At 45.8% G+C, this 27,858-nt stretch overlaps 4 protein-coding genes, 1 long non-coding RNA gene and 10 other non-coding genes across 15 annotated transcripts in view; 9 read left to right on the forward strand and 6 right to left on the reverse strand.

The window, feature by feature from the left end:
- The window catches only part of LOC104687205 (transcription termination factor 2), an 18,038-nt gene extending 8,362 nt beyond the window's left edge, over positions 1-9,676 (forward strand). Inside the window, 13 exon segments of the mRNA XM_039559398.1 lie at positions 48-124; positions 127-152; positions 1,205-1,395; positions 2,250-2,403; positions 3,176-3,267; positions 3,990-4,072; positions 4,541-4,680; positions 5,437-5,607; positions 6,201-6,259; positions 7,155-7,308; positions 7,416-7,498; positions 8,481-8,555; positions 9,303-9,676. Coding sequence (XP_039415332.1) covers positions 48-124; positions 127-152; positions 1,205-1,395; positions 2,250-2,403; positions 3,176-3,267; positions 3,990-4,072; positions 4,541-4,680; positions 5,437-5,607; positions 6,201-6,259; positions 7,155-7,308; positions 7,416-7,498; positions 8,481-8,555; positions 9,303-9,447 — 1,450 coding nt within the window. The 3' untranslated portion in view covers positions 9,448-9,676.
- LOC109144149 overlaps positions 1-11,769 on the reverse strand; it is a 24,469-nt gene extending 12,700 nt beyond the window's left edge. Inside the window, exons 1-2 of the long non-coding RNA XR_005603044.1 lie at positions 11,133-11,769; positions 3,903-4,008 (exon numbers count right to left, since the gene is read on the reverse strand). This is a non-coding gene — a long non-coding RNA (uncharacterized LOC109144149). The remainder of the gene's footprint in view (positions 1-3,902; positions 4,009-11,132) is intronic.
- Positions 10,566-10,648, forward strand: TRNAL-CAG. Its single transcript has one exon. It is a non-coding gene; the product is annotated as a tRNA-Leu (tRNA).
- Positions 10,934-11,007, forward strand: TRNAI-AAU. The gene has a single exon. It is a non-coding gene; the product is annotated as a tRNA-Ile (tRNA).
- On the reverse strand, positions 11,557-11,630 carry TRNAT-AGU. Its single transcript has one exon. It is a non-coding gene; the product is annotated as a tRNA-Thr (tRNA).
- A 114-nt stretch (positions 11,770-11,883) lies between the features above and the next one.
- On the reverse strand, positions 11,884-11,965 carry TRNAS-AGA. Its single transcript has one exon. It is a non-coding gene; the product is annotated as a tRNA-Ser (tRNA).
- Positions 11,966-12,199: 234 nt separating this feature from the next.
- Positions 12,200-12,273, forward strand: TRNAI-AAU. Its single transcript has one exon. It is a non-coding gene; the product is annotated as a tRNA-Ile (tRNA).
- A 265-nt stretch (positions 12,274-12,538) lies between these two features.
- TRNAH-GUG lies at positions 12,539-12,610 on the reverse strand. The gene has a single exon. It is a non-coding gene; the product is annotated as a tRNA-His (tRNA).
- Positions 12,611-12,756: 146 nt separating this feature from the next.
- On the reverse strand, positions 12,757-12,828 carry TRNAD-GUC. The gene has a single exon. It is a non-coding gene; the product is annotated as a tRNA-Asp (tRNA).
- Positions 12,829-14,401: 1,573 nt separating this feature from the next.
- On the forward strand, positions 14,402-17,770 carry LOC120410058. The gene is made up of 3 exons (XM_039552637.1): positions 14,402-14,444; positions 16,356-16,780; positions 17,114-17,770. Exons 1-3 carry the CDS (start codon positions 14,402-14,404, stop codon positions 17,582-17,584), a joined length of 939 nt encoding a protein of 312 aa, XP_039408571.1. The 3' UTR covers positions 17,585-17,770.
- Positions 16,473-16,544, forward strand: TRNAD-GUC. Its single transcript has one exon. It is a non-coding gene; the product is annotated as a tRNA-Asp (tRNA).
- On the forward strand, positions 16,965-17,038 carry TRNAI-AAU. Its single transcript has one exon. It is a non-coding gene; the product is annotated as a tRNA-Ile (tRNA).
- TRNAD-GUC lies at positions 17,328-17,399 on the forward strand. The gene has a single exon. It is a non-coding gene; the product is annotated as a tRNA-Asp (tRNA).
- A 107-nt stretch (positions 17,771-17,877) lies between the features above and the next one.
- On the reverse strand, positions 17,878-26,439 carry CPOX (coproporphyrinogen oxidase). Its single transcript, XM_039559482.1, has 7 exons — positions 26,031-26,439; positions 25,796-25,939; positions 24,986-25,096; positions 24,448-24,589; positions 22,096-22,314; positions 20,271-20,375; positions 17,878-18,402 (listed from the first exon to the last, which is right to left on the reverse strand). The coding sequence occupies exons 1-7, from the start codon at positions 26,437-26,439 to the stop codon at positions 18,315-18,317; spliced, it is 1,218 nt and encodes a 405-aa protein (XP_039415416.1). The 3' UTR covers positions 17,878-18,314.
- ST3GAL6 (ST3 beta-galactoside alpha-2,3-sialyltransferase 6) overlaps positions 25,871-27,858 on the forward strand; it is a 78,191-nt gene continuing 76,203 nt past the window's right edge. The window contains exon 1 of the mRNA XM_019283753.3: positions 25,871-25,959. The gene's annotated coding sequence lies outside the window, so the exon portion shown is untranslated. The remainder of the gene's footprint in view (positions 25,960-27,858) is intronic.

Raw genomic sequence — 27,858 nt, forward strand, 5'->3', positions numbered from 1 at the left:
ATTCCTTATGTGTTCTTGCTCCTGATTACTGCTTTCCCTTTACGCAGGCTTTCTGGATATGATGTTGTTGTCACAACCTACAGCCTTCTCTCCAAGGAAGTTCCCACAAGCAAAGAGGAGGGGGAATTCCTGCTCAGGACCATGATGTGGGGGTGAGAAGCCATAATGTCGATAGGGAATTGCCTTAAGGTTTTATTCTGAGGTGTTGCAAACCATTGTTGTTTCAAGTAGCACCTTATATGTGCTACAGTGAGCAACAGCTTGATTTTTTTTTCATAAGCCCCTGTTGATTGTTTTTATAAAAGCAAAGTGATGAGAGAAAGTGTTGTGAAGTGCAGCAAGAATAGATAAATTCACAATATATCTGTTCTGTAGAATTATAGAATATGCTACATTGAATACAGTTGAAATGTCTAAAAAAGTAATTTTAAGAATGCAGTGGTGAATCTTGTTCTCTTTTTGAGGTGAAGGAGCAGTAGAATCTCCTGTTTGATGTTCTTTGTTGCTTGAAGCACTAATGTCCCTCCAAACTGCCAGAAACCTGTTGTGCTCAGGCTCTGGGTCAGTCTGAATTGAGACTGAGGCAACTTCGATGCTGCCTTGAAGAAACAGCAGTGCGCTGGCTGGGCTATGAAAATAATGAAGTGATTGCTGAGTGCTGACTGAAATGACTGCACAGTGTAGATGAAGTCCCATGCTGGTGTGGATATTGCTGTCTCCTACCTCTGTGCACAGCTCTAGATAAAGCTGTTGCAGAAAACAGGACTTGGAATTTCCTGAAACTTAGAGGTGGTTTCTATAACATTTTTGAGAGATCAGAATAATTATATGTGGTCCTTCATCTCAGCATAGCAAAATGTAACTGATATGAAACACCTCTTGTAGTAAGAACATTATATGATAAAACGTTAAAAGCAAGAAAATGAGCAAAATACTAGAAATTGTTATTAAGATCAGGCAAATACTTTGCAGTTTTCAGCTTATAAACTTTAAACATGGAAGCTTTAAAGAGATGATTTTTTGAGACCATTTCTTACATGACAGTGTTGGGGCTGTCTTTCAAACCAAGACAGACTGTAAGAGCACAAATTGCTACTGACTAACATCAGGAAAAGGCTCCTTGCTGGAAAAATGTGTTTGCTTGTGGCTCCTTGGAGAGCCTAGCAAGGTTTTGATCCAGGTTATAGTCTGCTTTTTCTTTCAGAGTGGATCATCTCCCTGTTCCCCTCTGCTCAGGGTAGCTTGGGCTCGAATTATATTGGATGAAGCTCACAATATTAAGAACCCAAGGGTTCAAACCTCTATAGCCGTGTGCAAACTGCGAGCTAGTGCCAGATGGGCTGTCACTGGGACGCCGATACAGAACAACTTGCTGGACATGTACTCTCTCCTGAGGTGAGCTGGTTGCACGTGACCACATGGACAGGGATCCAGTCCTAGTAATTCTTCTCTGATGAAGTGCTAAAGTAGTTTCTAAGTTTGAGATGTCTCTAAGATAGGTGTGAGATTAGTTATATTAACACTTGGTACTGGATTGCAAAGGCTGTGGTTGAGGCATTGCACAAGGCTGGCCATGTGTCTGCTGTTGCTTGTAGCTTTTCTACCTCCATGGAGGACAAAGGGCAAATTACTTTGTATCTCTTATGACTTCAGGATGAGTATGCACAAAACCAATTTTAATGAACAGAGGTTTTATGAGTTAATCCCCGTTGTTAGCAGGGCAGCCTGGGAGGACCTTCTCAGAGTGTTGTGCTGCAAGGGCATTGAACGAAAGGGTGAAAACTTTGGATTCTCTGAACAATGATGAACAGGTGCTCCTCATTGCTGAGGGGGGGGAAGACTACAAATGGTGTTGGAGAACCAGAGAGAACTTGCATTTGAAATTAATTTTGGATAATTGAAATTAATTGTCAAGTAAGAAGTTTGACAGATGAATATGCTTTTTGGCAAGTGCCTGCAGCTTGATGTCCTTTGTTTGCTGGTGATGCTTGAAACATTACGGGCTAAGAGGAGATGATGAATCAGAAAGAGGTGCTTATAGTATTAGTGATGGAAAGACATCTGAGCAAACAAGTTATCACCACCATTACACTGGAAATGTTTTGCTGCTCCTTGGTGATGCAGTTAGGGCATTTGGAAATGGTTTGTTTTGGTAGCAAGGAATAGCAAGGAATTTGGGTCTGGGCACTCCAGAGTAACTGAAGAACTCTTCTTCCCTTGGTATGAAGTCTCCTTCCTTCCTGTCATAGGTTTCTACGTTGCTCTCCTTTTGATGAGTACAAAGTGTGGAAGTACCAGGTAGATAACAACACAAGGAAGGGGGGAGAGAGGCTAAGCCTCTTAACCAGGAGCCTGTTATTGCAGAGAAGGAAGGACCAGCTGGATTCAGCTGGCAAGCCCTTGGTAAGAACTTCACCCTTGACAACTATTGCCATCATTCCATTGTTTTCCTTGCAGCGGACAGTTATTTACATGCATAAATTTGTTAATGGGTGGGGTTTCCTGTCTGTTGCACTCTCTTGAGCAAGAGGAGCAAATGCCTGTGGGATGCTTTTGTTGCTTACCCAGAAAGCAGAATTAAGGAGAATAATGAAACCTTTCAGTCATAAATCACATACAGACAAAAATATGTCAAGTAATTGCATGTAGATGGCCGCTTAGTGGAAAGTTAGTCTAGATCACTGGACTAGCTTAGATGTCTGAGAACCCAAGCTGCCACATGTCAAATAGACCTGGTGTGTGCTGTAGCATTGGCTTTCTGCATTGCTTTTTACAAACAGTCCCTTAAACGGAGTATTAGGTCATAGGTGTGTCTTAAGCCTTTAAAATGTTTAGTTTTGGTGTACTGTCTGATTTTGAGTGGGGAAATAAGCTACTTTAGCAACACAAAAATTAATCCCTCTGTGGTAGCTGTCAAGCAGTTCATACTTAGTAGCTCCTGCCTCCTGTTACTGGATGAGTTGGAATAAAGGTTTTATCTTGAGCGTTAACCAGGCTCCTTGGAGTTCCGTGAGTGTCTGTGTTGTGTCATAGTTACATTAATACACATGGCTTTAGTGAACAGACAGCTGTCTTCTGAGACTTAAGAGTACTGTGTTAAATCTTGGATTGCTGGTGTTGGTGATGGTCTGTAAGATTTTTGCACTACGTCTGATCCTGTGAATTTTCACTTCAGGTATCTCTGCCCCAGCGCAACACACAGCTGCATCAGTTAAAACTTACAGCAGAAGAGCAGTCTGTGTACAATGTGCTCTTTGCAAGATCCAGGTATGAATGTGGGTAGGGATATGGTATTTTTTGGGTTTGTTTCTTTTTGATAGGGAAATCAGAAGAGAAATTCACTTCAGATGAGAGGAGCTTTTGGACAAACTCCTGTTAGTTTTTTCCCCTTCTGATTGATCTGTCTAGTGTGCTTGAAAATACATTGCTTGTTCTGGTATTAGACAAAACTGATTAATTTCTTTTCTCCCATATATTTATGCCTTGTATGAGCTTTGTATTCTAGCCTTACACTTAATCTCACTGATTTCAAGACTCCAAAGACTTGGAATTGCAACAAGCAGTTCTTAAATGATGATGTGTGAGTACTTGTAAAGGAGAGAATTATCATCTTTGCTCTGTGATTCTCGTACAATTAGAAATTATGCTGGCCTCTCCAGATAGCTGTAATGCAAGCCAGCATCACTTTGTGTTCTCCTAGGCTCTTTCAGCAGTGTCACTGTAAAGACTTTTCCTTCCTTTTAAATATACATTTAAAGGTGTTCTCATACTCAAAAAGCAGACTTGCTTCCTCTTGTGATTTCCAAAATGCATCTTTGGTTTTGATCATACTCAAGTTAAACAAAACGGAGTGGTTTTTTGTGATCATTTTGTGACTGAATGATTAATGAAACCTTCCTTACCTTAATGCATCATCAGCTTGCTAAGCTCGGGTCCCTCTTGCCTTTTTTCTTGCTGTGAATCCCAGTGTCTTTGTCTTGTTTTTCCAGGTCAACACTACAATCCTACCTAAAGAGACAAGAGCAGAAAAATGAAGACAGAGAGTATGATGGTGGTAACCCCTTCGAGAAAGGTTTGAGCACACCCTCCCCGGAAAACATTTGCAAAAGTGGCTCTTAATGCACAGTTCAGAAGGGGGAACAGACCCGGGGTCAGGACTTAGAATTTCTTTGGAAAATGCTCCCCTGATGTTACAAAGAGTCATATCTTAATATTCTAGAAGTGTGTTCTCATTGTTTTAGCTCTGGGAAAATACCTTAACCTTCCTGGGACTAAAATTTCCTTTGAAATAAAGGTCCAATTGCTCAGAGAATAGATGTCAGTATTAGTGTATGGTAGATGATACTCTGACTTGTCCTGTTGCTGTTTTTTTCTTCTTTTTTTGATTAAAGTGGGGGTAGATGGGTTCCTATGTTAAATCAGGTATTTGCTTGCCTGTTGACTCTTGACTCCTCTTCATGAACCTCTTCCTGAAAGTGGATGGACAGTGCTTGGAAATGTCTCCAAGAGCTCTTGATGTTTTGTCTTCCTTCCTTGACAGTTGCACAAGAGTTTGGAGTCAGTCAAAAGGAATTTCCAGCAGGCTCAGAAAGTGCCTCCCAGGTCTCAAGTACTGTCCATGTCTTGTCCATGCTCTTGAGGCTCCGTCAGTGCTGCTGCCATCTCTCCTTACTGAAAGTGGTAATTGCATTATGTTGTAGTGGTGTGAGGGGTTTTGTGGGGATTTTATAAGTGTTTATGTAAGTTAACAGACTTGGTAACACCTCTGCTCCTCTTAGCTATGGGAATATGAACAGAGTCAATTTTAGGACTCTGTGTTTTAAAGCCCAAGATGTTTTAGATGGGCTTACCTTTTACCGAAGAGTTCCCCAGCATGACTTACATGGGCAGCTGTGTCTCTAGAAATACCTTTATTCAGATAAAAAGGGAACTAGAATTTTAATGGTAAGGAAGTCTTAATCTTAACCTAGCCTTGAAAAGTGCACAAGTGTAGCCTGTTTCAAGGGCTTGTGTGTTGGAGAGCTCTCTAAGTGCTTTGAGGTTGCCTTGCCTGAAGGAGACTGATCTTTCAGGAGTTCTTGGCTCTGTCACATAAAGCAGCTGTGGAGAAGTTCAGCTATTAGGGGAACAGGCAGGAATTTATGTTCTAACATCTGTAATCCTGCAGTTGTTAAATGCTGGGGGCGGTCTGAGGAGACTGGACCACAGGAAATGGCTAAGATCACATGCTTTCCATACACTGCCCCTTTGGGGGCAGAATAAAGGTCCAAAGGGACTGTTGTCCGATCCAGTAGTGTTTCTTAATTGTTCTGTCTTCATATTGCATAGTATCCTTCAAAGCTGGTGTCCTCAGCAGGTATGGTGCTGGCTGGATCAGCACTGAATTTGATCTCAGGTTTGGCTGTGATCCCTTATTATATTGCTTTCTTTCCACAGGCTCTGGATCAAGTTAATTTGAACAGTGAAGGCCTTGCACTCTCCATTGAAGAACAACTTGGTGCTTTGACACTCTCTGAGCTCCAGACTTCTGATTCCAAATCAACAGTCTACCTCAATGGCACAGCTTTTCAAACAGATATCTTTGATATCACCAGGGAGAGCACCAAGGTATTCTGGTTGTGGCATTCTTACCTTCCTTGAGAAGCTTGGATTTTAGCATTTTGCCTCTTAAGTGGCTCATGAATTGTCACACCTTGGTAATTGCAGATCAGGCTATGTGTCCAATTTAGATGAAATCAGATGAGTAGGTTGATAGCCTGCTGAACTCCTTCTGGGAAGGCTCCAACTACTCAGGTGTTATGGGGTACTTCTAATAAAGTTGTGAAAATGTGACTGCTGAAAAACTGTCAGTGAAAATCTTAAACAACAGATTCACAGAAGTTCAGAAGAGCTTGCATGTGAGACCATGGTGTTTGTGAAGAGCTAGGAAAAAGGGATGGCAACAAGAGGAGAGGTTGCAGTAACTTCTTATAGGAAGGTTGGAATCTGTAAGACAGGCTTGTATGATTTGATGTCCTGACCCTGTTTTCTGTGGTAGTATTCTTAACAATGACTATTAAAATCTCTTCAGACTCTAAGCACAAAAGAAATTCCAGTTGAAAAGCTGTTTTAATCACTTTCTACTTTAATTAAGAACATGCAAGCATGAGCTGGATTATGAGAGCAAACAGACTAATGTTTTGGATTTTTTTTTCCTGCAGATAGCTCAACTCTTGGCCGAATTGAAAGCTATTCAGAGTCACTCAGAGCCACAGAAAAGGTTGGCAAGTGTGTCCTTTTCTTTAGACATAGTGATGGAGAGAAGCACACTGTTTCTTGACAACAGCAGAAATAGTTTAAAATAAAATAATTTAATACAAAACTCACGGTATGATAAAATGGTGACAGTACTGCAGTAGTTGAACACAAGTGTTGAGGAAAAAAAAAAGTCTAAGATAAAAGAAGGGAGTTTAGGATACAGGTAAGTGTAAACATAAGGGAATGTGTGAGAAATCTCAGGCCTTGAGGCCCAGGAAGACTATTCTCCAGAAACAGGATTGGGGATAATTTGGTTGTGATGAGAAATATTTGCCCACCCCACAACCCAAAAAAAATGGAGGACTAAAGCAGAGATTAAAACTGAACCTGTTAGAGATAAAGGAATGCATTGATCAGAAGACTTGTAGAAAGCTTTTTTCCAGCCTTTTCCAAAAAGGCATTCCCTTCATAATGGGAGAACCAACATTGCTTTTGTTCCCTTTCAAGACACTATTAAACAAATTATTGCCTCACAAACTGTTTAGTCCAAGAAATTGGGGAGTGAGAGGCTATGGGGAATCTAAATTTGGTGTTGCTGTTGATTTTTACATTTTGCAGAAAAAGCTCAGTGATGTGACTCAGATTTGTGGTTGGGAGGTGGAAATGTAAAATCCAAAAACAGAGGTGAAAGTTACAGATTAAATTAAATTTATGTGAGGTTTATTGGGTATTAGCCTTCCACAGCAGGTTCTACCACGGCACCTACAGGTGCCTCTCTTTCTGAATTGGGAAGGGGCTCCAGTTTGCAGTGGGGAAGGGTGCCTGAATTGTTGTAGCCCCTTGGGTGAGACACTGCAATGACCAAACTGTTCCAGTACACAGAGAGCTGGTTGTGAACTCCCTGTTCTCTCCTCCAGCGTGGTTGTCTCTCAGTGGACGAGCATGCTCAAAGTTGTGGCTGTGCACCTGCAGCGCCTGGGGCTGAAATATGCCACAGTGGACGGTTCTGTCAATCCCAAACAGAGGATGGATGTGGTAGAAGAGTTCAATAACAATCCCAAAGGGCCTCAGGTATGCAGTCAGGGCAGGGAGACAGTCCCTAGTGCTGCTATGAGCAGCTGTGATGTCTGACTTCATGACTGTAAACTGGTTCCTTAACTCTCCTTTGGCCTTTGAAGGTAATGTTGGTCTCGTTGCTGGCTGGAGGCGTTGGCCTGAACTTGACTGGAGGAAACCATCTCTTTCTCCTTGACATGCACTGGTAAAGAGAAATACAAATTCCATCTTGGAGAGGATATTTAGGGCATGCTGGTTGCTTTCTCATTGCTTGTATTGTGATGTCTGATGCAACTGGGTTAGGAGGGAAGTGTTTAGCTTATAGTAGGGGCAAATGGTTAGTTGTGGAAAAGTGTTTTTACTACAGTCTCCAACCAAGACTGATTTGTCAGTCCAGTGCTCAGTGCCATGAAATACAGTGCTGTAGGGGCAAGAAAAAATAGAGCATAACAGCAATGCAAAGAAGCACAGGTACACAGCTCTGTATCACAAAAGGCTACTGGGGACTTGGCAGTCCCTGGCTTAATTTCTTGCAGTAATGGATATGGTGCAGTAATGCCTACAGGCAGTTTGGCTTGAAACAAATCGATTGTGTTGAGCATAGCCAGTAACTGGGCATAGCTAGAGTACCTTTGGGTTTTACATATGAAAACAGTGTGTGCCAGCTGCTGATATTTATGTTGTCTCAAAATTTTTCAACTAAATATTACTCATGAGAACTTAAAAAGCAACCTAATGAGCCTCATACAAAACCAGCTGCTGAGTAGCAGCATTCAGGAGATGCTTCTACAATATGGAAGTTGGTCACCAACAAGTATTCCTAGTATTTTGTCAAATGGACCCATTTCTTCTGTAAATATTCTGGAGTGATGGCCTCTTTCACTGGGGTTTGCCTTTCTGCTTCATTCTCTTTCCTCACCAGCTACTCAGCTTTCTCTGAGTACCAGCTGTTGGCCAGACTTGGGGCTACATGGACCGGTGGTCTCAGACATGCAGTTGGCTTTGTGTGGAGTTGTAGAATACTTCTACCTAGGGCAAAGGGAAATGCAGTCAGGGTGAATGCTGGTCATCAAGCTGGTAAACCTAAGGTAGTCTGGGAGCAGTTTTAGTTCTACAGAGGAAGAAAACAGAATTCCCTGGAGGCAGGAAAATGAGGCAACTATTTTTTTTTTCTTTTTACCTTGCAGGAATCCTGCTCTGGAGGACCAGGCATGTGACCGCATTTACCGTGTGGGGCAGCAGAAGGATGTTGTGATACACAGGTCAGCATTTTACTTAGAATGAGGAGCTGCTCCTTACATACTGTCTGGCTTGAGTCAGTGAGACGAGTCCTTGGTTGCTCTACTTAGAGCTAGACACAAGGTCTGACAGTGGCATTGAGCTTTGGGCACTGAGATAAAAACGTTCTCATGTGTTCTGTGTGGCACTTGTGTGCATGTTGCTGTCCTGACAGCTAGCAGGGGTTTCTTGTTTTTCAGCCTGTGGATTAGTGGCAATGTCCTGTTCATTCCTTAGAACAGTTTGGGCACCAAACCATCTCTCTTAATTGAGTGGAGTTCTAATAAGTGGGAAAGTTGACTTTTAGAAAAAACATCTGTAACTAAGTACTAAAAGATTTAACTTAGTTACTATAAATGCAAATTCAAAGACTGGAATCTAAAATGCTATTTTGGGTACAGTGTTTTTGGTATAATAAGTGCCCATCAGTTAACAAGCAATCATTCTTTACAGGATTTTGTCACAGAATTACTGTTACTTTAGATGACCAGATTTGAGTCCTGAAGTGCATCAGACTTAAATTTGAAATGTTGTCATAGTTGGATATGAGGACAGCTGGTTTCTGTTCAGAGGTGTGTTTTGTCAGTCACATAATTTGCTAATTATTAATTTCTAAGTAAGATGAATCTTTCAGAATTTACTGGGGAAGTGTTTTTATAACACTGACACTTTTTCGTCGCACTTGAGATGGTGGGGCTTTTTGTCTTTTGATTTTAATTTTTTCTTTTTAGGTTTGTCTGTGAAGGAACAGTAGAAGAAAAGATCCTGCAACTCCAGAAGAGGAAGAAAGGTCTTGCCCAGCAGGTTCTGTCAGGCAAAGGAGAGACCTTCACGAAGCTCACTCTGGCTGACCTCAAAATTCTCTTTGGCATCTAATTATCTTTTGCAATACCCAACAGAAAGTAATTTATACCTACAAGTAACTGTGCAGCCTTCAACATAAGACTTCTGTTTTGAGGTGGTCACTTATTTTGAACAAACAACTACATTTTTATAACTGTTCTGGAAAGTTATCAACTTCCAGAATTTGTTTCAATACTGATGTTTGATCGTGTATCCAAAGATTAATACAGTTATAAGTTAAGCTTATTGTTTTGCAACAAAAGTGTGCTTGTTTCTTGTTTGTATGAATGCCTTCTAGTTAGAAGACTTTCCTTTTCAGGACAGGAGATGCACTGGCATAAGTGAAACAAGAGCAAGGGAGACAGACATGAGGCGGGAAAGTTCAGAGGTTGAGTGGTGAGGTTGGATGGGCATGAAGGAAGAAAAAAAATTGAGCACGATGCTATAAGAAAACTATATAAACTTTAGAATTTTAAGTAACAAAAGTAAGGAAGGACTTAAAAGAATACTTCACTTTCTCCTTTGTTCTTGAGGACTTTTTCTGTTTAAGTGAAGAACCATTTTTATACCTGCTCAAAATCCATACTGAAGCAGGGAAGTAGATTTCTGTTATATTTCTATGAAACAGAACCTGAGTTCCTAATTGTTGTGGGGTTTTTTTCCTGAGTATTAGTTTTGAGGAAATTCTGAAGGTCTAGCATCTACCTCTAGATGCCATCTCATTAACTGGCAAAATTACTGCTACAGTGTGCTGTGAATGGCATTCAAAGTCAAATTATTTTAAAGGAATAATAAATAAGTGGTGTTACTTCAGTTTGCACAGTTATCCGCAGAACTGAGCAAAACTCTAAATACTGTCAGTCCAGGTGTAAGCAGGTCTTTGCAACACAAAATTCTTGGGTCTCTGGTGGAGGGCTGAGAATAGCCTTGACCTACGGTCGCTGAGGCTGTGACAGAACAGCGGTTCCTGCTGCTAAGCGGTGTTTCAGGCACGTCTGTCGGGGGCGTTTACCCAGTGCCTGGAGGCTGTAAGGGGCAGCTGGGCCGCTGTCCTGCCCCGGTACCACTCTCCTTTCTGTTCGCGGGCTAGAGCCAGGGCGCTCCGGGCTGCCGCGGAGCCGAATGGGGCCGGCCGGGACGCTTGCTCAGCGGTCAGGATGGCCGAGCGGTCTAAGGCGCTGCGTTCAGGTCGCAGTCTCCCCTGGAGGCGTGGGTTCGAATCCCACTCCTGACATACCTTTTTTCTTCTTTTTCGCCTGCGCCCCGTGCGGTGGTTTTACCTCGTGCGCCCGCCAAACGCGGGTGGGCGCGCAGGGGCCGCCGTGGGTGGGCGAGTGGAGGAGGGAAGCGTGCCGGGGCCATGAGCGGGGCCCACGCGTTTGCGCTGCCGTTCGGCGCGGGCGAGGCCTCGCGGATCGGCTCGGACCGGACCGGCGCCGCGTGGGCCGCGCGAATCGTGGTCAGCACCGCCCTGGCCAAAGTCAGACATATGCAAGGCTCGAGGGCCTTGCCATACAGCGGCCGGTTAGCTCAGTTGGTTAGAGCGTGGTGCTAATAACGCCAAGGTCGCGGGTTCGATCCCCGTACGGGCCACTTCTCTTTTGAAGCTCTACCCGCTGGTTTTGGGGGCCGCTGCTGCGGCTTCTCCCCCGCCTTCCTTGGGTCCGATCAGCACAAGGGGACATAGCCCCGCCCTTTTGCAGGCGCCCACACCTTACCACGCTCGCCTACAGAGCCGCGCAAATGCTGCTGCTGCCGCTGGGGCTCCGATTTCATCAGCCGGGGCTGTTCCTCGGGCGGGGAGGGTGTCCAGCCGGGCGTGCGGAAGCGAGGGGCTGAATGAAAGGTGTTGCCCAAGGCTGACCTGTCACGGGCGGTCCCCGCGGGCGGGCACAGCCCGATTTCCTGTCCGAAACGACGACGGGCCGAGACCACATCGGCGCCAGAAGACGCCCTCCGAAGGGGCGGCAGCTGAAACCATGGGGACCCTTCAGCCTCTGCGGGGCAAATGACGAAAACGATCGGCTCCCGCTACTCAGACAGACACGATACGGGCAGCGGGTACGAGAAGAGCTGAGCGGAGGCGGGAGGGCCAGCGGCGCCTCCTCCAAAATGGATCTACGGGAAGGCCGGGAATAGCGCAGGCACCGCTGGGATTCGAACCCAGGATCTCCTGTTTACTAGACAGGCGCTTTAACCAGCTAAGCCACGGCGCCGGGTGGGCCGGGGGGAGCCCCGCCTCGCCCTGCCCAAAAAGGCGGGGGCCCTCCCGGGGGCAACCCCTCCCTACTGGAGGGTCTCCGCTCCGAGCTGGCGCTCTCGGGGAGTGGCTCCTAATTTCCTCATTTTCCTTATTTATTACTGGTGACAATTTCTGTTGTGTCAAAAAGAAAAAAAACAGGCAGACAGTGAGCGGACTTCGGACACTGGAGAGGGAGGGAATACTCAGGAGGAGGAAAAGGATCTGCTCGTAGTCGGCAGGATTCGAACCTGCGCGGGAGGATCCCAATGGATTTCTAGTCCATCGCCTTAACCACTCGGCCACGACTACCGGATATGTGCACATTTTGGTATGCCGCATTTCCCCGCCTAGGCGGCGGCTCCGCCTCCCTCACCTTTTCCAGCCGTTTCCCCCTCGCGCTTTCCCAGTTCGGCGCCGCCCAGGCCGAGGGGCGGCGGGAAATGCGCGCGGGTCCCCAGAGCGGCGGCCGAGGCGCCGCGAGCGGGGACGGGGCGAGGCAGCTGATAGGCTGTCGACGGACCCCGTGGGAGCGCGTGCATGGCGGGCCGGTTAGCTCAGTTGGTTAGAGCGTGGTGCTAATAACGCCAAGGTCGCGGGTTCGATCCCCGTACGGGCCAGTTGCTGTTTTTTGGGTGGTGATTTTTTTTTTTTTTTTTTGGTAGTGTTTTTTTTTGGAGGAGTTTTTTGCGTTTATTTTTTTCTTGCCGTTATAGCGTTCTCTGTCTCAAACAACTCCCGCGCAAGGCCGGGTCCCGGGCGCAACCACCCCGCAGCCGGGGCCGGGAGGACCGGAGTCGTCTCGCGCCGTCCCGGCTAAGGCGCTCGCAGGCAGCGACGGCGGCAGGAAGAGGGAAAAAAAAACAAAACAGAAAAAAATGTTCTTGCCGTGACTCGGATTCGAACCGAGGTTGCTGCGGCCACAACGCAGAGTACTGACCACTATACGATCACGGCCGCTCTACGCCCGGCGCCACCGCCGCGGACGCCATTCGCTCTCTTCGGCGCACTCCTGCAGCCGTGTTCCCGGTAGGAAGGCGATCGATGGGAACCTCACCGGGGAAAAGTAAAGCGGCGACGGCGCGGCAAAACGGCATCGCCGCCTCCCCGTCGGGGAATCGAACCCCGGTCTCCCGCGTGACAGGCGGGGATACTCACCACTATACTAACGAGGAGCGCGCTGCAAGCCTCTCGCCCGGTGGCGGCCCCGAAGGCGGGAACCGCCTGAGGGAAATTGCGGCGGCCCGAACGCCCTCCGGGAGCCGCCCGTGCTGCCGTGCCCGAGCCGGCACGAAGGGAGACCCCACCGAGGTTTCATGGCTACCTGCGGCCCGCGACCCCTGCGTTTGCCTTCCGCTGAGCTCGAAGACGAGGTTTGCGGTGAGTCCCGCCTCACGGAGCGGATTTGAAGGGTGTGGCTAAGAGGGAAACCCACCCCCTGGCCCCCAAATCCATCGACCTGTTGTCTGCCATCTGGTAATCCACGAGAGGCGTGGTTTGCTGGGTGGTTTACGTTCAGAACTTCCATGTAGTCTCCCAAGGGGAGTTAGTGGCGTTTTTCTTGCTAAAAAGGCAGCACTGTGTAATCGATTTCCCATAAAGTAACAAAAACGGAGGGGGAAGGAGGGGAGGAATAATTTAAAATAAATTTCCTGTAGCGTTACAGAGTCGGGGGGGGAGGGAAATCAGGAACCTCTAGAAAGGTGTCATTAGGAGCTGGCGTTTTTAGGACACGTTCGTAACCAGTTTCTCGCATGTACGTGTGTCGTTTTGCTCCACCTGTTGCCGAAAACGTCGGGATAAATCAAGCACTATTTTTTAGTTTTAGAAAGTAGGCATTGCTTTATTGACAGCACTGGGGTGCGTGGGGATAGCTCTGCCTAGATGCAGGGCCACTTTAAAAACTTTTCACTTATTTATACATTTTTATAAAACGAAGAAATGAATGTCCATTGGTTATAAACTGTATCATTCTCTTCATTAATCAGTGTTCTATATCCTGTTGGTTATTGATTTCTCATGATGCACCTTTTCAGTCTTTTTATTACGTTTTTCCCTGATAAGGAGTTTCTAGCACAAAGGCTGAATTGTCTTTGTTAGTTTCTTCTTTATCTTCTGGTTTCTGCAACATGTCCTTGGAGGCTATAAATTCTCCATTCCGGGTGTCCAGTTTTCAGCAATACCTCTCTCCCCCAGGCTTTCTTCACTGAAGCTCATCAGGGTTCGTTTAGCAAAACTTAAAAGTGTCAGTGATTTTTCCAACCTGTTCTAACGATAGGAGTCTGTAAAAAAAAAAAACTTCGCTACTTTCTGGTTAAAGTGGAAAATCATACTGTTTATGACTAGTAGACTGCTTCGGATTAATTAAAAACAATTAATTAGAAAGTTAATTAAAACCATTATATGGTAGAAGAGTTCTTGGCTAAACTGAAGTTCAAAAATTATTTATATGGACATGATCACTTACCCACAATGTACCATAACTGAGACAGAGAAAGTGTCATCTTACCCTTTCCTCATTCCTGGACAAGTTCTTCTCCTTATGTGATATTACAAAGTTAAGTTATATTGGTTTTCTTGGAACAGTTGTGTCAGGAAAATCCACAAACGCCACAGGTTTATGTCCAAAAAGGAGACAGAGGAGTCCTGCAACTTTATTCAAATAAAGAGAGAGAGTCCACCCCACAAAATCTTCCCTCTCGAAGTTTTGGAGGGCGCAGCCTCCTTTTATCCCAAACTCCCGGCCGCATGTTGCCCTCTTCCTTTCCCCATTGTCTGAGGTACCAGGAAGGTACAGCCTTCCCGAACCGCCTATCACATATTCCCCCCTCGAACCTACTGTTTTACCCCAAAGCTCAGAAACTCAGGCTTGTGCAGACCCTTGTGGGTTTCAGGAGCCAAGCTGTGTGGGCTCTGCAACAAACCTGCTGCCCAAAGTTAGTAGCGACATTAAGGCCAATTTCAAAGACATTAACACCCATACCTTCACCCATCGAATTGTTTGTAAAGACATTAACTTTCCTCTCAGTTGTTTTTCCTGGGCAAGGAAAGATGTTAAAGGTATTAAATTTGACTCATTGGGGAAGGCAAAAGGAAACACGTGTTTCAAACATTTAGTTGTAAATACTGCATTTAAAGAAACATCTGTCATCAAAAATTCACCACCTTTCACTTGTACATTCCTGATGCAACAGTTGAGAAAACAATTACTTATTTCTTACTCCAGAAAGAAAAAATAAGATAAATCTCTCCCTAGGCATCCTTCTTATCCTGAAAGACTGGGAAATGTATTTGGAAATGTATTTTGAACTGTAATGACACAATAGCTATATATTATAGGAGCAAAACCAACTGTGCTTCTTGCATTTTTAAAATAGTGAAATAGTATTCAATAATTTTCTTACAAAATGGTATTTTAAAGGACTGAGTGATCAATAAATTAGAGATAACCTTAAAAAAACCCCAAAAAAGTATCAGGGTTGGTAATAATACCGAGTTAGGGCTGCAAGCCCTTGCCTTGCAGAAAGACACTGCGTTTCATTGCAGTTGCATCATAGCTTCTGGCTCCTGTAACACAAATTCACTGTTGTTCTTTCTTTACCGAGCAATCTCCTGCTCTGGAAAAGGTCTTATCCCAGTGGCTCTGAAATTATTTTACAGTGAGATGAGGTCTACTCAAAACAGCAGAAACACAAAGTGACTTTACAGTCTCTCTCTGCTCTGACTGTTGTCTTTGTCGTGACGTTTCTTGACTTTAAAATTCTAACAAAATCCATTAGAAGTGTGTTTTTGAGAAAGCATGAGACAGAGTTTAAAATCCCTATTCCGCTTAAAACAGGCACGTTTCATTTCCCCTCTGGAGTGATTGTGTTGCTTCAGTCCTGTTTCCTGGAATCTTTCGATCGACTTCCTGAGGACTGTGGTCTCTTTGATGAAGGAATACCTCCAGTCTTGGCGTCCCACAGTATTAGTGATTGAAGGGTGCTGCCTATGGAAAGGAAAACAGCCCCTGTTGAATTTAGACCGTGTCAGGGTTGCTTTTTTAGGTATATGTCTTTTTGCAGATTCTTCCAGTTCTGCAGCTAATCAAATAATTATTTTCTGTGAACAGCCCGCTTTTTTTTAAGGCTCAACATGTCACTGGTAAATGATGCTTTTTCTGTTTAGAATTCTTTATTGTGGGGCTTTCTTCTCCTTTCTTCTTCATGCCCATGTGAGTTTTTCTGCTCTTTTACAATCAGATGTCTCCTGTCTTTTTCCTTCCTAACTCCGTATTTTCTTACACGTGATCTGTGACTGTCTCCTCACACTCTGTATCGGTCATTGCTTTAGCGGCAGCATTCTGCGGCGTCTGGGAATGTCTGCGGTAAATGTTGCCCGGGTTTGAGGAAGCTCTTGTATTGTCATGATACAGTTATATATGCTCCTCTATGCAGATATTACCTTATTTTTGGCTTCCTGGTATGTTTTCTGTTGATGTATTTGATGATAGGTCGTGTTAGTGGCAAATGAAACAACAAAGGAGAGGAGCTCAACTTAGCACTCATACTGACGGCTTGTGAAGGGAAGGGCTGGGAATTTCATGATGTCCTCTTCCTCTACAACTTTTTCACTGACTCAGAAGTATTCAATTCTGGAATATTTTCTGCATTTTTTAATCAACGCCTTGATTTCACAAATGATCCAAATGACCTATCACCAGGGGAAGGGTTCCCTTTCCTGTGTCCCAGCGCCGGGAGCAGCAGCAGCACTAGGGGCAGGCGGGGGTCCCACAGGTGGCTCTTGGGGGTCGCCGTGGGGGGCGGCGCTCTCGCCTCGCTCCTCGTTAGTATAGTGGTGAGTATCCCCGCCTGTCACGCGGGAGACCGGGGTTCGATTCCCCGACGGGGAGGCGGCAATGCCTTTTATACCTCCCGCCACACCCCGTCCGCTGCGTGGCCGGAAGAAGGGAGAGAGGGAAGCGTCGAGAACGATTCCTCCGAAGCGTGGCGGAGCGTTTCGGCGGGGCTGGTGCCCCGCCGGGAGGTCCGCGTCCGTGTGCACGGTGCAGCCCTGCCGAACCGCTCCGCGCCGTCGGTAACTGCTGCCCGCACACCGGAGGAGGGAGCAGGAAGAGAAAAACGAAAGGTTTGAGAGTCTCAATATTTTAGGAGTGCTTGTTATCCCGGTTAGTGCCCTTGCTGCTCTGCCACGGCTGCGTGAAACCAGCCGAGGCAGTGTCTAGGAAGAGCCATCGCGGTATTGCTGCAGATTTGCCCTCGGGTCCTGGAACTGCCTCAGCTGCTTGTACTTGGAAGGGCGTGCGTGAGTTGGCCGGTTAGCTCAGTTGGTTAGAGCGTGGTGCTAATAACGCCAAGGTCGCGGGTTCGATCCCCGTACGGGCCGGGTCGGTGGGTTTTTTTTCCCCTTGGAGGCGAGGAGATCGCTGATTTAGCAGAATATCACTTTATTTTGTTATAGGGGCGGAGTGGTAACACGGAAAGGAACGCGGTACCCCGCAGCAGGAAGCTTGACGTAGGCCGTCATGGGCGGACAGCGAGAGCGAGCTGGGCCGGCGCGTCTCCTCGTCCTGCCCGGGCACAGGGCCAGGCCAGCCGCCACCCGCACGCCGGGAACCCGCGGCAGGTGAGGTGCTACCACGTGGCGGCGGCGAGACACGAGTCATTCATCCCACTCCTCGTTAGTATAGTGGTTAGTATCCCCGCCTGTCACGCGGGAGACCGGGGTTCGATTCCCCGACGGGGAGGCGGAGTTGGTGCTTTTTTTTCTCTCGAGACGGGGAGATGGAACCCGCCGCCCACTTGTTTTTCCCTATCGGGTCCTCATCCTCAGCGAAGTTCGTGCTGGGAGACACGACAATCAGTCCAAAGCTGGGAGCAGCGTGAAGGGATAGGTGGATGCCTTAGGTCAGGACGCCCAGCAGCGTCCTGATCCACCACTGACTTCTTTGGCAATGGAGCTGGCTGGAGCAGCTCTGTTCTGCTGTCACGATTGCAGCACAGATGCTCAATGCTGATTTTCTCCTCAAACAGACAGCCACCTTTCTGTTCTCATGCGGTAAGAGTGGGACCTCAACCCACATTCTCCCAGATACTGATCAGCCAAGTCATGCTGCACATCTTAAACCATTTCCTCCCTCTACAATTAATAGGACAACACCAAAATACATGTGATTAAGTACCACCTTTTCCACAGCTTCCCAAAAGGACAGATTAGGGTTTAAATCATATCAAATATTCCCTTTATTCTTTTAAAAAACATTTTTAAGCATCCCAACGTTTTATAAGGGTAAGCAGTGCTATTTAGGCACAGATAATGGTTTCATTTCCCTGAACACATCACAGTAGTTTGCAATTTTGCAGTCAACCAATCAGCTGAAGAAGTTCTAAAGCATGCAGAGTAGTAGCCCTGTGAGGCCTTCACCAGTCCTTCACAAGGCAGCAGCAACAGGGGGTGACAACATTAGCCCATCAATCTAAAAGAATGAGTTCACACATTTGCAAGTTCTAACAAGTCTACCACATAATTAAGGCACGAGGTAAGAGTATAAATAGACGCACTGAAACACCACAGAACAGCAGTTTGAATGGGCTGGTTTGCAGGCATTCCTGTACTCTCAGAATGGCTCAGTGCAAGCAATCCATCTTCTTCATGATCCGTGTCAGTGCACCCAGTCTTTGGGATTTCGCAGAACCTCCAGGATTTCTGCTTCTTTGGAGCTCTCCGGTGGGGTGTGCATGTACTCCCACCTGCAAGGAGAGGGGAAACTCACTCAGTCCAGCTGGCAGCCCCTTCTTCTGCACCAGGCTCTGTTTGGACTGGAGTTGCCTTTTCTAAGGATGCAAAGCTATGTACACAAGTTGATATCTTGGCTCAGATAACAGATATGGTTACAAATCACAAGTTCATTTGTTCAGTAAACACAAATAACAGCGCCACCGGAGGAGAGGGGAGCAACATTAGCTTCATCTTTTACCAACTTCTGAAAAGGCTGGAAGGACAAGGAAAAAGGAAAGAGCAGTGCCCTGTTCCCCACAAAGAATGCAGGTTTATTTGCAAAATCTTTTAGCAGTCTCTTGTGACACAGTAGTATCACAAGGAAGATGAATAAGAAAAGGAACCCACAGAATTCTGACAGTGAGGACACAAGACCTTTTCCCAGAATCTGAACTAGAAGCTCTACAAGTCTTTGTTGAATCTTGGTTTTAAAGGTGATGAAAGATCCCTTTTTTTCATTGAAAAGGCAATTGAAAGAGGCACAACAGAGAAAGGAAAGTGTCAGCAGTCACTGAGAGATGGGTACATTCTTTTTCCATTTTTCCCCTAGGAATGACCCATATGCTGTGAAGTGAGCTAGTTACATTGATAAAAAAGAGCAAACCCAGACAAGCCCAGAAATGAAATCAAAACACAGGAGCATGCTACACCACCACGTCAGGGACACATCTGGTGTTGTCAGTGGGATGAACGTATATGGTGAGAACAGCACTGCCTTCATGGTTACGGGGTAGCAGACAGTTTTCCTAGCAGAGGGAGGTCACTAGTGAACTTTATGGAATTCATGGTAGGGTCTGTACTACTCAGCATACCCAAAAGCAACCTGAAAGTGGGAATAAACAATAAATGACAGAGTTTGCTGGTGTTGCAAGAGTAAGCAAGATGGGTTAAAACCTAAAAGGGCAGTTAAAAACAGTATTGAGCCAAGCAACTGAGCAGTAAAATGGCAGGTGAAATTCACTGTTGATTGATGGGAAGTGATGGACACAGAAAAAATGTGCACACAGATTGAGTTAGATTTTATTGCCCAGGAAAGACCATTTTAACAGTTGTATGAAAAAGCCAGCTCAATGCTGAACAGCAGTCAAAACCAGCAAACAGAATATTAGGATTATGAAAGAAAAATGAATTAAATCATTATGCCACTGTATAAGTCAGCGGCACATCTGCATCTTGGATACAAATATGCAGCTTACATTGTCTATTCCTTATCCCCAGTTCAGAAAGGGCACAGAAAACTTAAGCCTAGAGAAAGTGGCCCAAGTATGAAACAACAACTGCACAAAAAAAAAAAAAACAGAGCAGGACTTGTCAGCCTGGAAAATAGACAATGAAAAAACCCCAGAAGCCTGTAAAATAAAAACTGTTATGGAGAAAATGAACAGGAAGAAAATCATGTTACTCAGTGAAAAGTCAGATGAAGTCATCAGGTTCAAGTAGAAAACAAAAAGCACTTTTTCACACAACACAGAGTTAAACTGTGGACCCCCTTGCCACACATTTATCAGGACTGCCAGAAACTCTCATGGTTTCTAAGAGCTACTAAACAAAAACCCATGAAGCGAGGAGAAGAAATCTATCAAGAGGAACTAAGCACAAAAACCATAGGTTTTTTGGCCAGAAAATCTCTATGCCACACTACTGGCAACTAGGTGAGTGCAGCAGACCAGAGAAGCATCTGCATTTGCAGAATAGAGAACTTTACATGTCCAGTTCTTGTATCAGGCATGAACTTGCCACTGTTAAGAGACTGGACACCAGGAGAGACCTTTGATTTAATGCTATGAAGTAATTTACTAAGAACAGTGCCTACTGCAACCCCACATAACTACACCCTTACCTTGCAGTCAGTGGCAAAGACATAAGAATGCTTTCGATTCTTGATCCTGGTGTCAGGAGGCCAAACTTTGTACCTCTGTCATAAACCAAGTTGAACTCTACATACCTATGGGAATGAAGAGATGCAACAGAAAAAAACCAAGCTAATTAGCAGAAGTTGGTAGTGTTTTCTTCAACTGGCAGACCTCAAAAAAAAAAATCAGTCTGTCTTTCTGCTGTGTTGGGGTCAACTGTTCTTTAGCATCCTCTGCATAGGAGTGCAGATATGACCTTGTCAATCCACAGAGCTCAGGAAGAAGTGACCTCAGCTAAGAGACTGGAGCAGGCAAACTGTTCAAAGGAGAGCATTCTGCAGGCTCCTATGCTGTACTGTACTTTTCCCAGGCCTCAGCCCTGCTGGCAAGGTTGACACCACATTTACCTTGGTTATTCTCTTCTTTGTGGGGGTGTCAGACATAAAGAAGGGCCTTAAAGGTACTGAAAATAACCAGAGGAAAAATTCTACTGTGCAGTCCTCCGTGCTGAAGGACACATAAACAGCAAGGTCAGGAAAGTATTTTCTGTTTCTTGGGGAGATCTGGAAAGCAGCAGAAGTCAGATAGCTTCAGAGTGCTGGCTGGGACCTGTAAGTGATGAAATACACCATTTTCTGTTCCCAGCATAGGAACAGAACTGTGACAATTCATCAGGGATTATCTTAATAGCCAGTACAGAGGTGTTTGCACTTAAAGATACAGGAAGGGAAAAGCTCTTATCCATTTGCAGAAATGGAAAGCTTTACATAGCCCAATAACCTGTGAACAGACCCAGGGAAATAGGCAGGCCTCAAGAGCTGGTCCTGGCTGCAACTTAGAAAAGCTCCTCCCCCTTTTAAACTTTGCTGTTTGCTAAATCCCATCAACAGACTGGATCCTGAAAGCCCAGTGGTCCTAGGAACAGTCCCACCAAATCAAGGACGCTTGCTTATCTGACCAATGGCTGCAGGCCAGTGATCTGAACTTGAGTGCTTACACTTTTCCATGCCAGTCTCACAGATTTCTCTGCAATACAGGCAGAAACTAAAGACTCTAGTTAAGCACAAAGCACATGTAATCTCATTTCTCCATATGCTCCCACAATCACAGGACGTGGAGAACAGAGTACAACTGTACTGACCAATGTACTTAAGCTTTTGCAGCATTAACAGTTGGTCACATTAACCAGCATCCTCCAAAGTCTTTTACAGTAACCTTGGACCATGCCAGATAATAAAAAAATCCAATCCTCTGTATTCGTTCACAGGAATCCTTAATTCCTTTACAGGAATTTCAGTGCCAAGATCAGATGGAATAAATATGTACGTAAGGAGCTGAAAGTACTCAAGTACAGTCATTTCCTGACTTTGTGGGGTGTTGCTTTATTACTGAATAGGAAGTACCATTCCCTCACCCTTAGCTCCTCATGTGACAGGGCAGCCCTATATCCAGTATCTCTGGGCTGCAGGAGAGGGCAGGATTCAGGACACCAAGCACACCCAAACCCCTTCGCCTGTTACACAGCAGAAGCTTCTCTTGATTTTTGACAGAGTTGGAAAGAAACTGTGGCGTTTTGTTTGGGTTGTTTGTGTTGCAACATGGGAGAGTGGGAAATGCCTTCTTTGCACCCTCTTCAGCAATCTAGCGTTGGATTTCAGAATTAGTTCTATGTACAAAAATACTGAAACTCTTGGTGAGCTTTTTTGGCCATACAACAGGACATAAACCTGTAACCATTAAGAACTAGCTCAAATTTTTTTCTTGCCAGCACAGTCCACCTCCTATGGATACTTTTGTTCCTTCAGTACTCACCGTCCTCTCCGAAGCTGTTGCCATAGCTTTTCCTCTGGTGTGAAGGAGTCATGGCAGTGCTTTTTCACAATGGGAATGTAACAAGGCACAACAGCTTTGGCACAACTCTTTACAAACTGGAATACTTCCTCCTTGGAGGGAGAGTCCATATCGTCAAAGAATATGCCTCCAATCCCTCTTCGCTCACCACGGTGCTTGATATAGAAGTAGTCATCACACCTAGAAGCAGCATCAGATGATTACTAATATGGTCCACAGCATTCAAAGAAAGAAGAGAACTCCAAACAGCTGCATGTGAAATACCGACCACAAATCAGTTCCTGCAGGGCTGGGTGCCCCACTGCTTCACTGACCTCGGAGAACCAGGATGGTGCAGCACCACCTGGAAAGCACTCCCGTGTCACTTGCAGTAAAAGCTCTGATTAAATGGTCTCTGTGAAGCTACACATCACCACACAGCTGCTGAACACCATGGCAGATGCATGCGTCCATGTGGATCAATCCAGTCCACATCCTCTACCTACTCAGAACAGGGACATCTGATTTCAAAACTTTCAAAACTAAGGGCTCTTGATAGATTTAATTCCCAGCATTATAGGTACTTCCCAAATTATTTGGACAGCTTTCATATGAACTCAAACTTGAAAAAGAATCACTTTATTCTCTTTGCCACTCAAGTAAAAGAATTTTCTTCATCAAAACAAAAGTAATCTAAGGTGCCAAGACCAGATAAGAAAGCAACTGTCACAGTACCCTTTCTTGAAAAAAGGCTTTTTAACAGTTAAAACTTGGAAGATGGAGTCATTATAGCAGTGGCTTTTCATGACTCATGTTTAAGTTTATAAAGTAAGGGTATGAGTAAGTATATGTAAGTAAGTAAAGTAAGTATATGAGTAAGGGCAGCTTATCCTACTATAGGAAAGCAATTAATCTCTTTTGTATTTATGGGGAATATTTAGTTGTGAAATCACCTAACTTAACCGACTTAACCCTATCTTGCTTATAATTCCTTGCTTGGGCATGCAAGTCTTCACATGGAGGAGAAAGCAAAGGGAAATAGGAAGCAGAAACCATCAACATCAAGAAAACCTTGCTTTCCTTTAGGACTAGTTTTCCATACAGGACCACTTTTCCATATATCCACAATCATTCTCAAGCATTATATATGGCATGGCTGTAACAAAGGAGACATGGAGATGGAACAGATAACCTATGCTATTTTTTTATTCACTGGGATGATCAGTGGTTTTTATGTTGTGATAGCAGGAAGAGTTAGGAAAAAATGCTGAGTCAGAAACATTAAAAGAGAATAAGCCTGACAAAAATCTTAAACCTAGATCAGGTAGACAATGTGGTAAATGTAATAACTTTTATCTTTTAGAAAAGTGGGAAAAAGTCTCCTACTCCCTGCAGCTGGCATTGCTAGCCAACTTAGACTGCAAAGAACCTGACCATTAAGGCAGATTCTCTAAACTACCATGCAAAAAATCCTCAGAGAACAAGACTGTAATCTCAAGGCTCTAAGATGTGTCTCTCTACTAAGTGGTTGCCACCCAAACTATAACACCCACTTTATCTCCTGTCCTCAGACAAGAGCTAGTAGCTTACAAAAGGGTACCCCCACCTTCCTGCATGCACAGCTTGTGGCAGATAGGATTATCACACACAGAGCAGCAAGTTCCCACTTAATAGTGGAGGATCCCATCACTTGTATCTCTCAGCTCAAAAAGAACATTCAAAGTTTGCATCTTAGAAAAGAAGCTGTTGAATTCCCAGTGAATGTGTCACCAGGGAAAAAAAACACAGCTTCATCAAATGATGAAGATTCTACATTAAGGACATGGTCCTTTACTTACTGGAAACTAGGAAAAAAAAAAAGAAAAAAAAAAGTCTGTGAAGGCCAGACTGAAGGCAGAAAAACAAAAGTGGGATTTTTCAGAACTGCACTGATGGGCCAAGAGCTCATACTGAATCATGCACATTTACCATGAGGTCACTGTAAACAGAATTTGTGCAAGTGCAGGAGGCAGAAGTCTTGTCCTAGTTTAACACAAGGGACTAAAAGGAATTTTAAGCTGCATACTGCAACAAAATCTTGAAGAGTCAGCTTGGTTTTTCTTTGGGCTATAGACTTACGATCCTAGTTGTCAGCCATCTGATTTGAAAAATCCAGGATTCTGTAAATAAGGTACTTCTTCAGACAACATTTTGGCCCAGTACACTTCTGATTTTCATTAGGGGCTTTCTGATACTTTTCAAAAGGCAGCAGAACCTACAGTTCCTAGCATACATTTAACTGCCAACATCCAGTGCTGCTTTCTGCTCCCCCCAAGCACATCTCCCCCCACATACCATTTCTTGTACTTGGGATACAGCTTTGGATCATGCTTGTCACAGGCTTCTTTCAAAGTCTTGTGGAAATGAACGGCATCCTCTTCATTCAGGTAAGTTGGAGTGAGGTCAGTTCCACCACCAAACCACCACTGTTTAGTTCCTATAGCAGAAGTAAACAGCAACATTTTTCTTTCAAACTTCAGAACAGCAACATGTTGCTAGTGGTTCATCAAGAACTAACAACTACTTTTACAATACAAAACAAAATCATTTTTCAGTGGTGTCCCTAAACTTCAACAGTGAAAGATTTGACTATAAGGTAGCATGATGATAAGCGACTTCAGGTAAAGACGAAACAAACTTCAAAGGAGTGAAAACCATTTTGGACCACTGATCCTGACTACAGGATGGCAGTTTCACAAGATGGGCTGGTGACTCTTGGCGCAGCTGGGAGCAAACCTGCACTGGTTCTCGATCTCTTACCCCAGCCATGCATTCACTTCTTTTGTGCAGAGTCACACATTTCATACATTCCTCACTGGATTATAATCCTTACCATCTGCTTCTTCAATTTCAAAGTATCTGTAGTTGAAGTGCATGGTTGGAACATGAGGGTTCTTTGGATGGATAACAGAGCTCACACCCATGGCGCAAAAAGGCAGCTTCCCTAGATAAAAAGATGCACAGAGAAAGCCCTTCAGTTTTTCAATAAACTTCACTTGTTACCAGTTAAGGAACATCACTATTTTCCCTTAGGCTCCAAACCACAACAGGAAAATGTCTCATGTTGGGTTGCCATAATTATTAATCAGTGGGCAATTTACTTCTCATCCATACACTTCTGTGCACTTAATTAAACTCCTTCTTTGGTATCTGTTCTAAAATGTGACAATACTTTGGAGAACCCACTAAATGAAGACTACTTAAAACATAAGGCACTGCTAAGGCTTTCTGCCACCCCCAGTCCTCACAGTTACCCTTTGCTACACCAACGTGCATTGAGTCCTCTTTAGCCTTCAGGTGGTATTGGTCTTCTCCACCTCTTTGGTACATTATTCCTGCACTGTTTCACTGTTGAGCTACAGCGTCATTATTGAGAAACCACCGGTGCCTACAATACACTCCTTATAGCAGCAAGACAGAGGGAGAAGTACTCCGGAACCTGGCTTTTTAGGGATATGACAGTCCACCTGTCAGGCTTACTGATTAGAAATCACTGATACAAATGAAAACCTTTGAGCTTTAATCAGTCTGGCCTTCCTCATGTTCTGCTCAAATGCCAGGTTGCTTTTCAGAGTACCTGCATGGGAATACTCAGGTGAACACGTTCCGGTTCCCTATCCCAACTGCCCCCTGGACTCCTTACCGTCCTTGGCCTTCAAGGATTTCCCCCTGCTCCGCATCTGCCGCGCTGCCTCCTCGGACAGGAGCCCGGACACGACGGACACGTTCACACCCGCCTTCTCGAAGACCTCGCCATCCTGCAGCACGCAGCTGATGCCGCCTCCGCCTGCCAACGCCAGGCTCCAGGTCAGGGTCACCGAAGGGTGACCGAGCCCGGGGTGCCGGTGTCCGCGGTCTCCCCCGCGGCTCCCCCGTACCTTCCTTCCTTTCCCAGCTGTCAACGGCGAAGGAGGCGCCGGGGTCCAAGGCGGTCAGGGCGCGACACACCTCCGCCTGCGTCTCCATGATGAGCAGCTCCATGCGGCTCCGCAGCTCCCGCCGCCGCCGCCGCAGCTCCCGCAGCCCGCTCACCGGCGGCGCCATGAACCGCTGCCGCAGCTCCTTCTCCTCCTCGTCCTCCCGGGCCGCCGCCAGCGCGGCTTGCCGCCGCCACAGCCCCAGCGCCAGCCCCAGCCCCAGCCCGCCCAGCGTCCCCGCGGCCGCCAGCGCGGCCCGCCGCGCCCCCCGGCCCGCCGGCCCCGACGGCGCGGAGCCCAGCGCCCGGGCAAAGGCGAGGGCGGGCGGACCGCGGGCGGCCCCGCGGAACAGGCGCGCTGCCGCCGCCATGACCGGCACCGGCGCCGCAGTGCCGGTGGGGCGGAGCCGGGGCGGGGCGGGGCGGAGCCGGGGCGGGGCGGGGGCCGCGCCGGGTATGAACGTGTGTCAGCACACGGAATCGATTAGGTGGGAAAGCACCGCTGACATCGTTCAGTCCGGTCTGTCATCTGTCACTACATTGTTAGCTAGACCATGGCACTGACTGCCACGTCCAGTCTTTCTTCAAACATCTCCAGGGACGGTGACTCCACTACCTCCCTGGGCGTTCTAATCCAATGTCTAATCACCGTTTCTGTGAAGAAATTCTTCCTAATGTCAACCTAAACCTCCCCTGGTACAGCTTAAGGCTATGTCCTCTCATCATGTCACTGGTTGCCTGGAATAGAGTAATCCCCACCTAGCTACAACCTCCTATTAGGTAGTTGTAGAGAGTGATAAGGTAACCCCTGAGCCTCCTTTTCTTCAGGCTGAACAACCTCAGCTCCCTCAGCAGCTCTTCATAAGACTTGTGCTCCAGACCCTTCACCAGCTCCATTGCTCTTCTTTGGATCTGCTCCGGTACCTCAATGTCCTTCCTGAAATGAGGAGCCTGGAACTGGACACAGTATTTCAGGTGTGGCCTCACCAGTGCTGAGTACAGAGCAAGAATCACTTCCCTAGTCCTGCTGGCCACACTATTTCTAAACAGGAGGCCATTGGCACACAGCTGGCTTGTACATGTCTGTATAAGAAAGCCGATCCACACTGGGTGCTGTGAAAGAGTGCAAGCATCCCATAACTCTCCCATCTTGGTGCCCCTGGATCTTGGCTCTCTGTTGCATGTGGGTGCCATGATGGATGCAGCACTCAGGTGCCACACCTCGCCTGGTGTGGCTTTGGGAGAGGGGGCTGTACTGTCCTTGTGCCTGTAAAACATCTCTGCATACTGCTTACAAGTAACCTGGTATTGTTGATGGAGCTACGTGGGGCTGCAGGGTCGTCATGTGAGTAATGGCTTGTACAGGGCCAGGGTTCACTGGAATAGGGGTAAAGTTGTATTTTACTGAGCTGTCCTGTGAACCATGTGGGATTGTCCTCCTGTGTATGGCATTTCTGGTTTTGTACTCACAGTAATGAGCTTTTAGAACCTGACTAGTTTGTGGCACCACCAGTTTAGTGCAATAGGAATATTTCCTATGGACCTCAGAGGGCACACGCTTATTCATCCTTTGTTCTTTCTAAAGCTGAAGCACATTTTCTTTCCTAATAAAATGGAGGAACTAGAGATGTGTGCAGTCAAAGGGCTTTGATCTTATTGCAATTACAGAGATGTGGTGGGATAGCTTGAATGACTGCAGTGTTGTCATGAAGGGCTACATTAGGATAGACAGACCAGGGGGGTACGGTGGTGGAGTTGCCCTCTGTGAGAGACACACTTGGAATGTACCG

Source organism: Corvus cornix, chromosome 1 (genome assembly GCF_000738735.6).
Source record: "Corvus cornix cornix isolate S_Up_H32 chromosome 1, ASM73873v5, whole genome shotgun sequence".
NCBI classification, from domain to species: Eukaryota; Metazoa; Chordata; class Aves; order Passeriformes; family Corvidae; genus Corvus; species Corvus cornix.